The 15680-nt window shown below is 50.6% G+C and overlaps 1 protein-coding gene across 1 annotated transcript in view; it reads right to left on the bottom strand.

Moving 5' to 3' along the window:
* GC (GC vitamin D binding protein) overlaps positions 1–15680 on the bottom strand; it is a 334882-nt gene that overhangs the window by 229209 nt on the left and 89993 nt on the right. The window contains exon 4 of the mRNA XM_069626269.1: positions 2273–2484. Coding sequence (XP_069482370.1) covers positions 2273–2484 — 212 coding nt within the window. The remainder of the gene's footprint in view (positions 1–2272; positions 2485–15680) is intronic.

The raw sequence follows: 15680 nt of genomic DNA, 5'->3' as shown, positions 1-15680 counted from the left end.
CGTATCGATTAGCTTAATAGTTTTCAGGCTTTCCTGTGTATTGGTGTGTCCTTGTTGCACAACATTTTTTTTTTAATCGATGTATGAGGATGTTTAGAACTTGTTTGCAATGAAGGTGAGTTCAACGTTCCGACTGACGGCGACCGCATTGCCAGCAGGTCGGCATCAGTTGTATCAAACAAGAATGTTTCCGATGCATCTAGGTATACAGTAGGTGGGGGCAGCTGCACGCTGTTACTCTAGAAATCTTCGGAGATAGATTGAGAGTGATTTGCTACTTCACACATTGAGTGTTCAGTTTCTCTCGTTAGTGGAGGTTCAGCAATTAAACATTGTTCAGGAATCGGCTTCAAAGATGATTGGGACAAGGTATTTATATTTGGCTGGTGAGTAATATCAACAGCTACCGCCAAGACCGCGGTCGCTGAAGAGTCTGCAGTAGACTTGACAGACTTAGGCTCGGCGAGCGTGAATACCGAGATGGTGCAAGACCGCTCAGCAGACCCATTTGGCAGCGAGGAAACTTTCTCCAGAGTTACAAAAGCATTTGCATTTGCATTTACAAGCGAGGCATCACCCTGCGGCGGCGCATCGACAACAATGCATCGACAACAATGCATAGCTCTTTTACCTTTGCTTTTCCTGATTTAGAGTGCTGCCTCCTCAACTGTAGTAAGCGATTTCTGGTCTGTGCTCCGACGCCCGTTTGCATTGCCTCATAGTCTCCCTGAGGCAATTCCATTGTCCGAACCGACGAGCAGCCGTGCGGTCAGCCGAGGGCGGTCTGAGGCGGACTGGGCAGACTGGACTCACTGCCGGACTCCGCGCTGCGCTCCGCACCGCACGGTAGATTGAAATATATAGATGTAGAAAGAGGCCTGGAAATCTGTAGCTACAGCTCCTCAGCGACGACCAACACGCAGAGTTCTAGGCAGACTGGACTCACTGCCGGACTCTGTATAGTACATTTTATATCAGTTTGGTTAAGATAAAACGTAAATAAAATACAATCATTTACAATCATTTAAAACAAATGACAGGTTTGTAATATTCAAGTGAATTTTCCTTATATACTGGAAATGCAGGAACATAGCACTTTTTATGAAATCCAGGAACTACATGTTTTTATGTTCTTCAATCAATGTTCTTCAGCCTGCTGAGTTCAATTGGTGGAAAAACACTAATGATCTGGGCTTTGTCTTCTACATGGGGCCCAGTTCTTGTGTGGATCTCAGCCTTGCCTTCAGCACTGATAAGCCAGTCTCTAAATAGCATCAGGAAAGGCCTTGGAAATGGTTGCAGTCGATAAGATTCACTTTTACTCTGTTGAAAAATGTCGTGGGGTGCACGTGCTTTATTCACTGTTCACATTTTTCAAAGGCATGCATTCCATCATAGGAATGAGAAAGATGCTCAATCATTAGGGAGCATAATGTGTGACTGGCACCTCTCTCGCCCTCTCAGAAAGGCTTTTCTGTTGTTCACGTTATTTTAGACCATTAACTGAGCCTTGCTTTCTCCAACAGTACGAGCTGCAAGTTACCGCAGCATCCAAGTTCCACTTTTGAACCTATTTGGCACAATAGTGCCATTTATGGAACAACATGTCCTGTACCAAAGCGCCACCTATGAGGCAAGACTCATTTTCCCACTAGCCATTCCTAAGGCAAAATGAATTGTTTCAGCAAAGTACCACCTATGAACCAAACATTATTTGTATAGCTACAGCACCATCTATGAACCAAAAATAATTGTGGTTCTATAGGGCCATGTATGAGCCACAGCCAAACATAGTGATGAAGCACAATTTAGGAGCCAAAGCTAAGCAGCTTAAGGACACCCAAGACATATTGTCCTGCCTTCACCCTGCAATCCCTCTCTCTTCACAGTATTTTTCATTTTGCCTTACTAAGTGGTGCTAAGCATCACTAATGGGTCAAAACTAAAAAACCCACTTTCAACATAGTAAATAGGAAATCAAAACCGCACACAAACATACCATCTACAACAGCCCTGTTATAAATAAGATACTATTAATAAATGATGGAGAACGCAGTCCCATTAAAACTGCAATGCCATACCGCTCAGTAGTGAGGTTGGACACTGTTGCGTCCGAATGAGCGAAAGAAAAAATTGACAGCTAAACCAAATTCCCCTATACAAAATATCCATTCGCACTGGTTGTGATGGGGTAAGAAGTAGAAAGAAGCGTCTCATGTGTGCCCTGGCTGAACCCCCGGGGCTTGGGATGGATTGGCATGCAGGCACTTACTTGGCTGAAAACATTTGGGGGTTCTTCTTGAACTCTGCGCACACCTCTTCGTTGGATGGCTCCACGTAGGTGGGGAACTCTTTCGGTGGCTGCTGCAAGGCTGCCAGGCAGAGTTTTTGCTCCAGTCCTTGGTGGACGCAGCAGGCCGCAGTTCCCGGATGCTTTGGGAAGGGGGACGTTGGGTCGCAGGACCTTGCGGACAAAGCTGATGCCTGTGTTACATGAAGAAAAAGGGAAAATCAGCTGATCGGTAGAAATGTGGCATTTCTTTAATAACCCATAATATTTCAGACTAGGTCAAGCACAGTGGCTGGTGTGCGCATGCATTATTGTTTATGTCATTAAATGCTTTACATGGTTCCCTAAAATGGGCGGAGGCTCTTTGCAGAGAACATTGGTCCTTTTTCCACGTTAATATGCAGGTTAACATAACCCGATGTGCGAATGTCATACTGTCTACACACAACTCTCCTCCTCTATTACAAACCTACAACACATTTTTCTGCCCCTACCATAACCAAGGCAACAAAGAGAAACCTAATGTTTGTTGCAGTGTGTAGGCCGAGTAATAGCAATAATTAGCAGGTGATATAAAGACTGTTTGGTTGACGTGGACAACCGCGTCCCAGCCCTGCGAGTCATAGCGCTAATCGTCCAGTGTCTTAGTTGGTAAAATCGAAACCATTCGGATTAAGAGACCGCAAACTCGACCTTACATTCCTCAAATGTTAATGGAGTGTCCCCATGGTACAGATGCCTCAAATGAGCAAGCCCTTCTCCATGGCAAGCACCAAAGACTCCATCTGCAAGGCCAAGAAAATAATCTGGGTTACCAAAGACCAGCGACAACGGGCTCATGCCTCCAGTAACCCCCCCCCATTGTCTACTATACTTATCCCAGTAAGAGAGTGATGCCAACCATGAGGAAAGGAGAGCTCTGGTGCCAGCCTGAAGGGCATGTCCCTGGTGCTGCAAGTCCTGTACTGTCTGCGCGGAGAATAAATGCTCAATATCGACCCAATGGGCCCCACCCACCTGCATCCACCACTCCAACAAGTGCAATAAATTGGCTGCCATAAAATAACGATGAAGGACAGGAAGGCCCACGCACCTGCCATATTTGAGGCCTGTCTGACCACCCGAGGCTTACGATCCAATCACACAAATGTCATTATCTGTTGGTGAAGGGACCGAATGGCGGAGCATGGGACCAGAATCGGAAGGGCCATCGCATCATACGGAGGTCTGGGAACGACATTAATTTTGACGCCCATGATCCGACCCATCCAGGAAATCTCCTGGTTTGTCCAGCGTAACAAATTATCACCTAGATCGTTAAGCAAGGAGGGGGATTGGCCGGGTACAAGCCTGATAGTCTAACTCAATCTTCTGCCAGTTAAAGGGAAACTCACTTCAGATCCTGGCCATTTCATGCGAGAACTTAGGGACGTTTGGTCCCATGGATTTTCTCCGATTCACAAGGAAGCCTAAGGCTTGTTCAAACTCTCCCAGTTCCAGCGCCGGGACGGCGACAATGATGAGTGAATATGCGACATCATCCACAAAATGTCATCCGCATATAAGGCAGCTTTATGTTCCACCCCTAAATCCTGGATTGTTTTTAATTTGAGTGGCCAGGGGCTCCATTATGAAAGCAAAAATTAGGGGGCCTCTAGAGATCGTTATTTAACGAGAATAAAACCCCTTGATGCAAATCCTCGTTTCAGGAATTTGTAACATGGGTCCAAACTGTAATACTATTACCGCCACTTGGTCTAGAGGTATTACCGATGGATTACAAGCGGTGGTGGTGTTGTTAGTCCCCATTTAATTGGAGTCCATAGGACTCCATGTGGGATTTCAGTGGAATTACTGCAGCAGTAATTCCACCGGCGGTAATGCCACTGAAATGAAATTTGTCAGAAAGGTGGCAGATTTACTGCCATCTCTGAGCTGGAGGTGAATCCTCCAACTTTCCACCAAACTCAAAGTTGGGCGGTGCGGTAATGCGGCAGTAACCACTGCCTTACCCCCCGAACCCCCAACTCGTAATGAGGGCCATCTTTTTTGGGAGTCTTTATGTCTAGAAGGTACACTTACAAAACCCACAGGCTATCCTTTAGCCTTCCACTGAATTGCATTGTGGGTATTTGTAGTCCCCCATTCAAGATAGGGGGAAATAACCGTACAATTAGACCCTTTTTGCTTACGAGTATGTGCCTGAGTACCTTATTATCATTGTTGTACTTTTTAAGTTGTCTTTATAAAGCAGAGTATTGTTGAAAGCCAAACAGGGGGATGAGGAGGAGAATGACGAGATGGCAAGTGGGCCATGATGGTTACCATGTCTAGGAATGTGGGAATAGAGGTTGTGGACCTGGACACTGCATAGTTTGCTGTCCCTGGTTCTGGCCCTTTGAAGATTTTCAGGACACAATACGAGGGTACCTGTGGGTGGCGGTGCCCGCCCACTTTTTTCAGAGGGCGGGCACTGTCCAACTTGGGTGTTACATTACTGTATGGGAAAACACTGTAGAAGAGAGTTGAAAAGTGTACTGCCATGTAGTCTGTATCCAAGTGAAACTCGTGCAACAGCGCCACGATGTCTCAGGGCTGATGCACGCTTTATAAATTCAAATAAATAAACAAATGTAGAAAATGCAGGGAGGCCGCTCTTAACCAGCCAGAGAACAGCCCTGGAGTCTATGATACTGCTGGTCCCCCCATTGTTTGCTACATCTCTCTGTTTTGTTGCATGGTTTGGGGATGGAGCAGGTGTGGAAACCAGCTGAGATTGGGGTCTAGCACACTTTGGAGGCATTACTAAAGCATTCAGTAATCCTGGTTCCAATGAAGTGCTGAGGGCAGACAAGGGCTTCTAGGCACACTTGCTCGTGCACTTCACATGGCTGCTGGGGCTCCCCTGGCTCAAGTACTCACACAGAGAACATGCACAGTAGAGCGCTGAGCAAATGTACAGAACCAGGACAGTGCAGCAGGGTGCAAGTAAAGGGATGGAAGGGTTTTGCTAAGATGCCTGTCCAGAGAAGATTCAGGGACTTAAGAGTGCCGCTGCAAGTAATCCTTGGATCAGCCCTTTGCCTGTTCATGAAAAATGTAAGTCGCTTCCCAACTCCCTACTCTACATGTTGTTTTCGACAGAGCAAGACATTGGTTCTTGTGATTGAAACATGTTTTGAAACTAATAATGTTTTTCATTTCTTTTTTATTTTCATATCTGGTAAACAGGTGGAGTCTGTCCACTCTGTGCACACAGCACTTCTGGGAAACCTTAAACAGAAGCTCGTTTTTGTTCTGGGCATATAACTGATGCCGGGCACAGGAGTGTAAGGGCAGAGAAACAGGTATGTCACCGGGCATAGGAGTGTAAGGGCAGAGAAACAGGTATGTCACCGAGCATAGGAGTGTAAGGGCAGAGAAACAGGTATGTCACCGGGCATAGGAGTGTAAGGGCAGAGAAACAGGTATGCCACCGGGCATAGGAGTGTAAGGGCAGAGAAACAGGTATGTCACCAGGCATAGGAGTGTAAGGGCAGAGAAACAGGTATGTCAAATGAAAAATATCAAATAAGCCCAATGTTAGTATCAATAATCATGCTTGAAAATGGAGCTCATTACGAGGATGGCGGAAACCCGCCGGTGCCGGCAGCAGGTTGCCGCCGTCCTCGTAATTCTGAATCCGCCACCTGACTTTCCGGTGCCACTGGGACATAACAAGTCCCGGCGGAGTGGGAAGCCAGGCAGCGGAGTCTGTAAGTCCCCTTTCCCGTGGTCCACGGGAATGGGTTCACGGAAGCATCCACTGTTGCTAACGGTGCCGATGCTTCCGTGACAACTCCGCCTACCTGGGCCGTTTCGCCCCGCAGGTCAGACCTGCCGGGCGCAACGGCCCCGGAAGGCAGAGTTGGAGTGTGGCGGTTCGGAAAGCATGCCTGTACGGTGTCACCGGCACCCCTATTTCAGACCGCCACACTTTGAATGAGGCCCGTCCTTTCTTTTATAAGAAAGCATTCATCCTGCTCTCCAAACCGTTGCTTTTTCTATCAAATCATGGCTTCCTAAATCTACCAAGGCTAGTGGTACTGTGTGCACGGGATCTAGGGAGCAGAACTATAAGTAGTTTATTCTTTTCATATCTTAACAATTTCCACTCTATCTCCACTAATCACGGGGCACCTGTGTGTGTAACAAATATCTCTCGGAATATTGATTGCACCATTAAGAGGAGGAGGTGCACACAATAGGTCTGGAGTTGCATGGCTCACTACCAAAGTCTCTTTACTGGCCTTGCCATTATCTAAGGAAAACACATTGGGATATCTTAAAGTGGCGTGGTATGGGTAGAAAAACATGGGCTTGGCAAATGAGATACGTTAACTTACACATCAACTATGTAGCATTCATTCGGTGCAGTTAACCGCAATCGTATTTATAATAGAAAGGAAGCTCAGAGTTTCCAGTTGCGAACAAAGGATTAGATCGGATCCATAGTGATCTACCTTCCCAAGGTCTTCCACAGCGAGGAAAGATGACAGCGAAGTCTGAGGCACTTCCAAAGTGCAAGTCTATGCAGACTTTGTTGTTTGACTACAAGCCGGTGCTGACACCGTGTAAAGTGGAGAAGACTAACCCCGCTCTGAACGGGATTGATAAAAATGGTGCAGCTAATCTGCGTAGTTACCGTGTAAGTGACCGAGCACAGATATGCTCTGATGTTTGCCCCGGAGTGTCACTGCATCTCCCGCTTACACGGAAGCCTATGCCAGAAGCAGTGCCAGGCCATCTCCCGCTTGCACTGAAGCCTATGCCAGAAGAACAGCTAGTCCATCTCTCGCTTACACTGAAGCCTATGCCAGAAGCGATGCCAGTCCATCTCCCGCTTACACTGAAGCCTATGCCACTGAAGCCTATGCCAGAAGCGATGCCAGTCCATCTCCCGCTTACACTGAAGCCTATGCCAGAAGCAGTGCCAGTCCATCTCCCGCTTACACTGAAGCCTATGCCAGAAGCGATGCCAGTCCATCTCCCGCTTATACTGAAGCCTGTGCCAGAAGTAGTGCCAGTCCATCTTCAGCTTACACTGGAGCCTATGCCAGAAGCAGTGCCAGTCCATCTCCCGCTTACACTGAAGCCTATGCCAGAAACGATGCCAGTCCATCTCCCGCTTACACTGAAGCCTGTGCCAGAAGCAGTGCCAGTCCATCTCCCGCTTACACTGAAGCCTATGCCAGAAGAACAGCCAGACCATCTCCTGATTACACTGAAGCCTGTGCCAGAAGCAGTGCCAGTTCATCTCCCGCTTACACTGAAGCCTATGCCAGAAGCAATGCCATCCATCTCCCGCTTACACTGAAGCCTATGCCAGAAGCAGTGCCAGTCCATCTCCCGCTTACACTGAAGCCTATGCCAGAAGCAATGCCAGTCCATCTCCCGCTTACACTGAAGCCTATGACAGAAGCAGTGCCAGTCCATCTCCCGCTTACACTGAAGCCTATGCCAGAAGAACAGCCAGTCCATCTCTCGCTTACACTGAAGCCTATGCCAGAAGCGATGCCAGTCCATCTCCCGCTTACACTGAAGCCTATGCCAGAAGAAAAGCCAGTCCATCTCTCGCTTACACTGAAGCCTATGCCAGAAGCGATGCCATCCATCTCCCGCTTACACTGAAGCCTATGCCAGAAGCGATGCCATCCATCTCCCGCTGACACTGAAGCCTGTGCCAGAAGCAGTGCCAGTTCATCTCCCGCTCACACTGAAGCCTGTGCCAGAAGAACAGCCAGTCCATCTCCCGCTTACACTGAAGCCTATGCCAGAAGCGATGCCATCCATCTCCCGCTTACACTGAAGCCTATGCCAGAAGCGATGCCATCCATCTCCCGCTTACACTGAAGCCTGTGCCAGAAGCAGTGCCAGTTCATCTCCCGCTTACACTGAAGCCTATGCCAGAAGCGATGCCAGTTCATCTCCCGCTTACACTGAAACCTATGCCAGAAGCAGTGCCAGTCCATCTCCCGGTGCCAGTCCATCTCCTGCTTACACTGAAGCTATGCCATAAGAACAGCCAGTCCATCTCCCGCTTACACTGAAGCCTATGCCAGAAGAACAGCCAGTCCATCTTCCGCTTACACTGAAGCCTATGCAAGAAGCAGTGCCAGTCCATCTCCCGCTAACACTGAAGCCTATGCCAGAAGCGATGCCAGTCCATCTCTCGCTTACACTGAAGCCTATGCCAGAAGCAATGCCAGTCCATCTCCCGCTTACACTGAAGCCTATGCCAGAAGAACAGCCAGTCCATCTCTCGCTTACACTGAAGCCTATGCCAGAAGCGATGCCAGTCCATCTCCCGCTTACACTGAAGCCTAGGCCAGAAGAACAGCCAGTCCATCTCTCGCTTACACTGAAGCCTATGCCAGAAGCGATGCCAGTCCATCTCCCGCTTACACTGAAGCCTATGCCAGAAGAACAGCCAGTCCATCTCCCGCTTACACTGAAGCCTATGCCAGAAGAACAGCCAGTCCATCTCTCGCTTACACTGAAGCCTATGCCAGAAGCGATGCCAGTCCATCTCCCGCTTACACTGAAGCCTATGCCAGAAGAACAGCCAGTCCATCTCTCGCTTACACTGAAGCCTATGCCAGAAGCGGTGTCAGCCTATCTCCCGCTTACACTGAAGCCTATGCCAGAAGCAGTGCCAGTTCATCTCCCGCTTACACTGAAGCCTATGCCAGAAGCGATGCCAGTCCATCTCCTGCTTACACTGAAGCCTATGCCAGAAGAACAGCCAGTCCATCTCTCGCTTACACTGAAGCCTATGCCAGAAGCAGTGCCAGTCCATCTCCCGCTTACACTGAAACCTATGCCAGAAGCAGTGCCAGTCCATCTCCCGGTGCCAGTCCATCTCCTGCTTACACTGAAGCTATGCCATAAGAACAGCCAGTCCATCTCCCGCTTACACTGAAGCCTATGCCAGAAGAACAGCCAGTCCATCTCCCACTTACACTGAAGCCTATGCAAGAAGCAGTGCCAGTCCATCTCCCGCTAACACTTAAACCTATGCCAGAAGCAGTGCCAGTCCATCTCCCGCTCACACTGCACCCTATTCCAGAAGCAGTGCCAGTCCATCTCCTGCTTACACTGAAGCCTATGCCAGACGCGGTGCCAGTCCATCTCCCACTTACACTGAAGCATGTGCCAGATGCAGTGCCAGTCCATTTCCTGCTTACACTGAAGCCTGTGCCAGATGCAGTGCCAGTTCATCTCCCGTTTACACTGAAGCCTAACCCAGAAGCAGTGCCAGTCCATCTCCCGCTTACACTGAAGCCTATGCCAGAAGAACAGCTAGTACATCTACCGCTTACACTGAAGCCTATGCCAGAAGCAGTGCCAGTCCATCTCCCGCTAACACTGAAACCTATGCCAGAAGCAGTGCCATTCAATCTCCCGGTGCCAGTCCATCTCCTGCTTACACTGAAGCCTATGCCAGACACAGTGCCAGTCTATCCCCCGCTTACAACAAAGCCTATGCCAGAAGCGGTGCCAGTCCATCTCCCGATAACACTGAAACCTATGCCAGAAGCAGTGTCAGTCCATCTCTCGCTTACACTGAAGCCTATGCCAGAAGCGGTGCCAGTGCATCTCCCGCTTACACTGAAGCCTATGCCAGAAGCAGTTCCAGTCCATCTCCCTCTTACACTGAAGCCTATGCCAGAAGCAGTGCCAGTCCATCTCTGGCTTACACTGAAGCCTATGCCAGAAGCAGTGGCAGTCCATCTCCCACTTACACTGAAGCCTATGCCAGAAGCAGTGCCAGTCCATCTCCTGCTTACACTGAGGCCTATGCCAGAAGCAGTGCCAGTCCATCTCCCGCTTACACTGAAGCCTATGCCAGAAGCGGTTCCAGTCCATCTTCCGCTTACACTGAAGCCCATGGCAGAAGCAGTGCCAGTCCATCTCTGGCTTACACTGAAGCCTATGCCAGAAGCGGTGCCAGTGCATCTCCCGCTTACACTGAAGCCTATGCCAGAAGCGGTGCCAGTGCATCTCCCGCTTACACTGAAGCCTATGCCAGAAGCAGTGCCAGTCCATCTCCCTCTTACACTGAAGCCTATGCCAGAAGGGTTGCCAGTGCATCTCCCGCTTACACTGAAGCCTATGCCAGAAGCAGTGCCAGTCCATCTCCCTCTTACACTGAAGCCTATGTCAGAAGCAGCGCCAGTCCACCTAACGCTTACACTGAAGCCTATGCCAGAAGCGGTGCCAGTCCATCTCCCTCTTACACTGAAGCCTATGCCAGAAGCGATGCCATCCATCTCCCGCTTACACTGAAGCCTATGCCAGAAGCGATGCCATCCATCTCCCGCTGACACTGAAGCCTGTGCCAGAAGCAGTGCCAGTTCATCTCCCGCTTACACTGAAGCCTGTGCCAGAAGAACAGCCAGTCCATCTCCCGCTTACACTGAAGCCTATGCCAGAAGCGATGCCATCCATCTCCCGCTTACACTGAAGCCTATGCCAGAAGCGATGCCATCCATCTCCCGCTTACACTGAAGCCTGTGCCAGAAGCAGTGCCAGTTCATCTCCCGCTTACACTGAAGCCTATGCCAGAAGCGATGCCAGTTCATCTCCCGCTTACACTGAAACCTATGCCAGAAGCAGTGCCAGTCCATCTCCCGGTGCCAGTCCATCTCCTGCTTACACTGAAGCTATGCCATAAGAACAGCCAGTCCATCTCCCGCTTACACTGAAGCCTATGCCAGAAGAACAGCCAGTCCATCTTCCGCTTACACTGAAGCCTATGCAAGAAGCAGTGCCAGTCCATCTCCCGCTAACACTGAAGCCTATGCCAGAAGCGATGCCAGTCCATCTCTCGCTTACACTGAAGCCTATGCCAGAAGCAATGCCAGTCCATCTCCAGCTTACACTGAAGCCTATGACAGAAGAACAGCCAGTCCATCTCTCGCTTACACTGAAGCCTATGCCAGAAGCGATGCCAGTCCATCTCCCGCTTACACTGAAGCCTAGGCCAGAAGAACAGCCAGTCCATCTCTCGCTTACACTGAAGCCTATGCCAGAAGCGATGCCAGTCCATCTCCCGCTTACACTGAAGCCTATGCCAGAAGAACAGCCAGTCCATCTCCCGCTTACACTGAAGCCTATGCCAGAAGAACAGCCAGTCCATCTCTCGCTTACACTGAAGCCTATGCCAGAAGCGATGCCAGTCCATCTCCCGCTTACACTGAAGCCTATGCCAGAAGAACAGCCAGTCCATCTCTCACTTACACTGAAGCCTATGCCAGAAGCGGTGTCAGCCTATCTCCCGCTTACACTGAAGCCTATGCCAGAAGCAGTGCCAGTTCATCTCCCGCTTACACTGAAGCCTATGCCAGAAGCGATGCCAGTCCATCTCCTGCTTACACTGAAGCCTGTGCCAGAAGAACAGCCAGTCCATCTCTCGCTTACACTGAAGCCTATGCCAGAAGCAGTGCCAGTCCATCTCCCGCTTACACTGAAACCTATGCCAGAAGCAGTGCCAGTCCATCTCCCGGTGCCAGTCCATCTCCTGCTTACACTGAAGCTATGCCATAAGAACAGCCAGTCCATCTCCCGCTTACACTGAAGCCTACGCCAGAAGAACAGCCAGTCCATCTCCCGCTTACACTGAAGCCTATGCAAGAAGCAGTGCCAGTCCATCTCCCGCTAACACTTAAACCTATGCCAGAAGCAGTGCCAGTCCATCTCCCGCTCACACTGCACCCTATTCCAGAAGCAGTGCCAGTCCATCTCCTGCTTACACTGAAGCCTATGCCAGACGCGGTGCCAGTCCATCTCCCACTTACACTGAAGCATGTGCCAGATGCAGTGCCAGTCCATTTCCCGCTTACACTGAAGCCTGTGCCAGATGCAGTGCCAGTTCATCTCCCGTTTACACTGAAGCCTAACCCAGAAGCAGTGCCAGTCCATCTCCCGCTTACACTGAAGCCTATGCCAGAAGAACAGCTAGTACATCTACCGCTTACACTGAAGCCTATGCCAGAAGCAGTGCCAGTCCATCTCCCGCTTACACTGAAGCCTGTGCCAGAAGTAGTGCCAGTCCATCTTCAGCTTACACTGGAGCCTATGCCAGAAGCAGTGCCAGTCCATCTCCCGCTTACACTGAAGCCTATGCCAGAAACGATGCCAGTCCATCTCCCGCTTACACTGAAGCCTGTGCCAGAAGCAGTGCCAGTCCATCTCCCGCTTACACTGAAGCCTATGCCAGAAGAACAGCCAGTCCATCTCCTGATTACACTGAAGCCTGTGCCAGAAGCAGTGCCAGTTCATCTCCCGCTTACACTGAAGCCTATGCCAGAAGCAATGCCATCCATCTCCCGCTTACACTGAAGCCTATGCCAGAAGCAGTGCCAGTCCATCTCCCGCTTACACTGAAGCCTATGCCAGAAGCAATGCCAGTCCATCTCCCGCTTACACTGAAGCCTATGACAGAAGCAGTGCCAGTCCATCTCCCGCTTACACTGAAGCCTATGCCAGAAGAACAGCCAGTCCATCTCTCGCTTACACTGAAGCCTATGCCAGAAGCGATGCCAGTCCATCTCCCGCTTACACTGAAGCCTATGCCAGAAGCGATGCCATCCATCTCCCGCTTACACTGAAGCCTATGCCAGAAGCGATGCCATCCATCTCCCGCTGACACTGAAGCCTGTGCCAGAAGCAGTGCCAGTTCATCTCCCGCTCACACTGAAGCCTGTGCCAGAAGAACAGCCAGTCCATCTCCCGCTTACACTGAAGCCTATGCCAGAAGCGATGCCATCCATCTCCCGCTTACACTGAAGCCTATGCCAGAAGCGATGCCATCCATCTCCCGCTTACACTGAAGCCTGTGCCAGAAGCAGTGCCAGTTCATCTCCCGCTTACACTGAAGCCTATGCCAGAAGCGATGCCAGTTCATCTCCCGCTTACACTGAAACCTATGCCAGAAGCAGTGCCAGTCCATCTCCCGGTGCCAGTCCATCTCCTGCTTACACTGAAGCTATGCCATAAGAACAGCCAGTCCATCTCCCGCTTACACTGAAGCCTATGCCAGAAGAACAGCCAGTCCATCTTCCGCTTACACTGAAGCCTATGCAAGAAGCAGTGCCAGTCCATCTCCCGCTAACACTGAAGCCTATGCCAGAAGCGATGCCAGTCCATCTCTCGCTTACACTGAAGCCTATGCCAGAAGCAATGCCAGTCCATCTCCCGCTTACACTGAAGCCTATGCCAGAAGAACAGCCAGTCCATCTCTCGCTTACACTGAAGCCTATGCCAGAAGCGATGCCAGTCCATCTCCCGCTTACACTGAAGCCTAGGCCAGAAGAACAGCCAGTCCATCTCTCGCTTACACTGAAGCCTATGCCAGAAGCGATGCCAGTCCATCTCCCGCTTACACTGAAGCCTATGCCAGAAGAACAGCCAGTCCATCTCCCGCTTACACTGAAGCCTATTCCAGAAGAACAGCCAGTCCATCTCTCGCTTACACTGAAGCCTATGCCAGAAGCGATGCCAGTCCATCTCCCGCTTACACTGAAGCCTATGCCAGAAGAACAGCCAGTCCATCTCTCGCTTACACTGAAGCCTATGCCAGAAGCGGTGTCAGCCTATCTCCCGCTTACACTGAAGCCTATGCCAGAAGCAGTGCCAGTTCATCTCCCGCTTACACTGAAGCCTATGCCAGAAGCGATGCCAGTCCATCTCCTGCTTACACTGAAGCCTATGCCAGAAGAACAGCCAGTCCATCTCTCGCTTACACTGAAGCCTATGCCAGAAGCAGTGCCAGTCCATCTCCCGCTTACACTGAAACCTATGCCAGAAGCAGTGCCAGTCCATCTCCCGGTGCCAGTCCATCTCCTGCTTACACTGAAGCTATGCCATAAGAACAGCCAGTCCATCTCCCGCTTACACTGAAGCCTATGCCAGAAGAACAGCCAGTCCATCTCCCACTTACACTGAAGCCTATGCAAGAAGCAGTGCCAGTCCATCTCCCGCTAACACTTAAACCTATGCCAGAAGCAGTGCCAGTCCATCTCCCGCTCACACTGCACCCTATTCCAGAAGCAGTGCCAGTCCATCTCCTGCTTACACTGAAGCCTATGCCAGACGCGGTGCCAGTCCATCTCCCACTTACACTGAAGCATGTGCCAGATGCAGTGCCAGTCCATTTCCTGCTTACACTGAAGCCTGTGCCAGATGCAGTGCCAGTTCATCTCCCGTTTACACTGAAGCCTAACCCAGAAGCAGTGCCAGTCCATCTCCCGCTTACACTGAAGCCTATGCCAGAAGAACAGCTAGTACATCTACCGCTTACACTGAAGCCTATGCCAGAAGCAGTGCCAGTCCATCTCCCGCTAACACTGAAACCTATGCCAGAAGCAGTGCCATTCAATCTCCCGGTGCCAGTCCATCTCCTGCTTACACTGAAGCCTATGCCAGACACAGTGCCAGTCTATCCCCCGCTTACAACAAAGCCTATGCCAGAAGCGGTGCCAGTCCATCTCCCGATAACACTGAAACCTATGCCAGAAGCAGTGTCAGTCCATCTCTCGCTTACACTGAAGCCTATGCCAGAAGCGGTGCCAGTGCATCTCCCGCTTACACTGAAGCCTATGCCAGAAGCAGTTCCAGTCCATCTCCCTCTTACACTGAAGCCTATGCCAGAAGCAGTGCCAGTCCATCTCTGGCTTACACTGAAGCCTATGCCAGAAGCAGTGGCAGTCCATCTCCCACTTACACTGAAGCCTATGCCAGAAGCAGTGCCAGTCCATCTCCTGCTTACACTGAGGCCTATGCCAGAAGCAGTGCCAGTCCATCTCCCGCTTACACTGAAGCCTATGCCAGAAGCGGTTCCAGTCCATCTTCCGCTTACACTGAAGCCCATGGCAGAAGCAGTGCCAGTCCATCTCTGGCTTACACTGAAGCCTATGCCAGAAGCGGTGCCAGTGCATCTCCCGCTTACACTGAAGCCTATGCCAGAAGCGGTGCCAGTGCATCTCCCGCTTACACTGAAGCCTATGCCAGAAGCAGTGCCAGTCCATCTCCCTCTTACACTGAAGCCTATGCCAGAAGGGTTGCCAGTGCATCTCCCGCTTACACTGAAGCCTATACCAGAAGCAGTGCCAGTCCATCTCCCTCTTACACTGAAGCCTATGTCAGAAGCAGCGCCAGTCCACCTAACGCTTACACTGAAGCCTATGCCAGAAGCGGTGCCAGTCCATCTCCCTCTTACACTGAAGCCTATGCCAGAAGCGATGCCATCCATCTCCCGCTTACACTGAAGCCTATGCCAGAAGCGATGCCATCCATCTCCCGCTGACACTGAAGCCTGTGCCAGAAGCAGTGCCAGTTCATCTCCCGC

This window comes from Ambystoma mexicanum, chromosome 6p (assembly GCF_040938575.1).
Source record: "Ambystoma mexicanum isolate Mex_15411 chromosome 6p, UKY_AmexF1_1, whole genome shotgun sequence".
NCBI classification, from domain to species: Eukaryota; Metazoa; Chordata; class Amphibia; order Caudata; family Ambystomatidae; genus Ambystoma; species Ambystoma mexicanum.
This window is presented reverse-complemented; position numbering and strand designations above follow the sequence as displayed.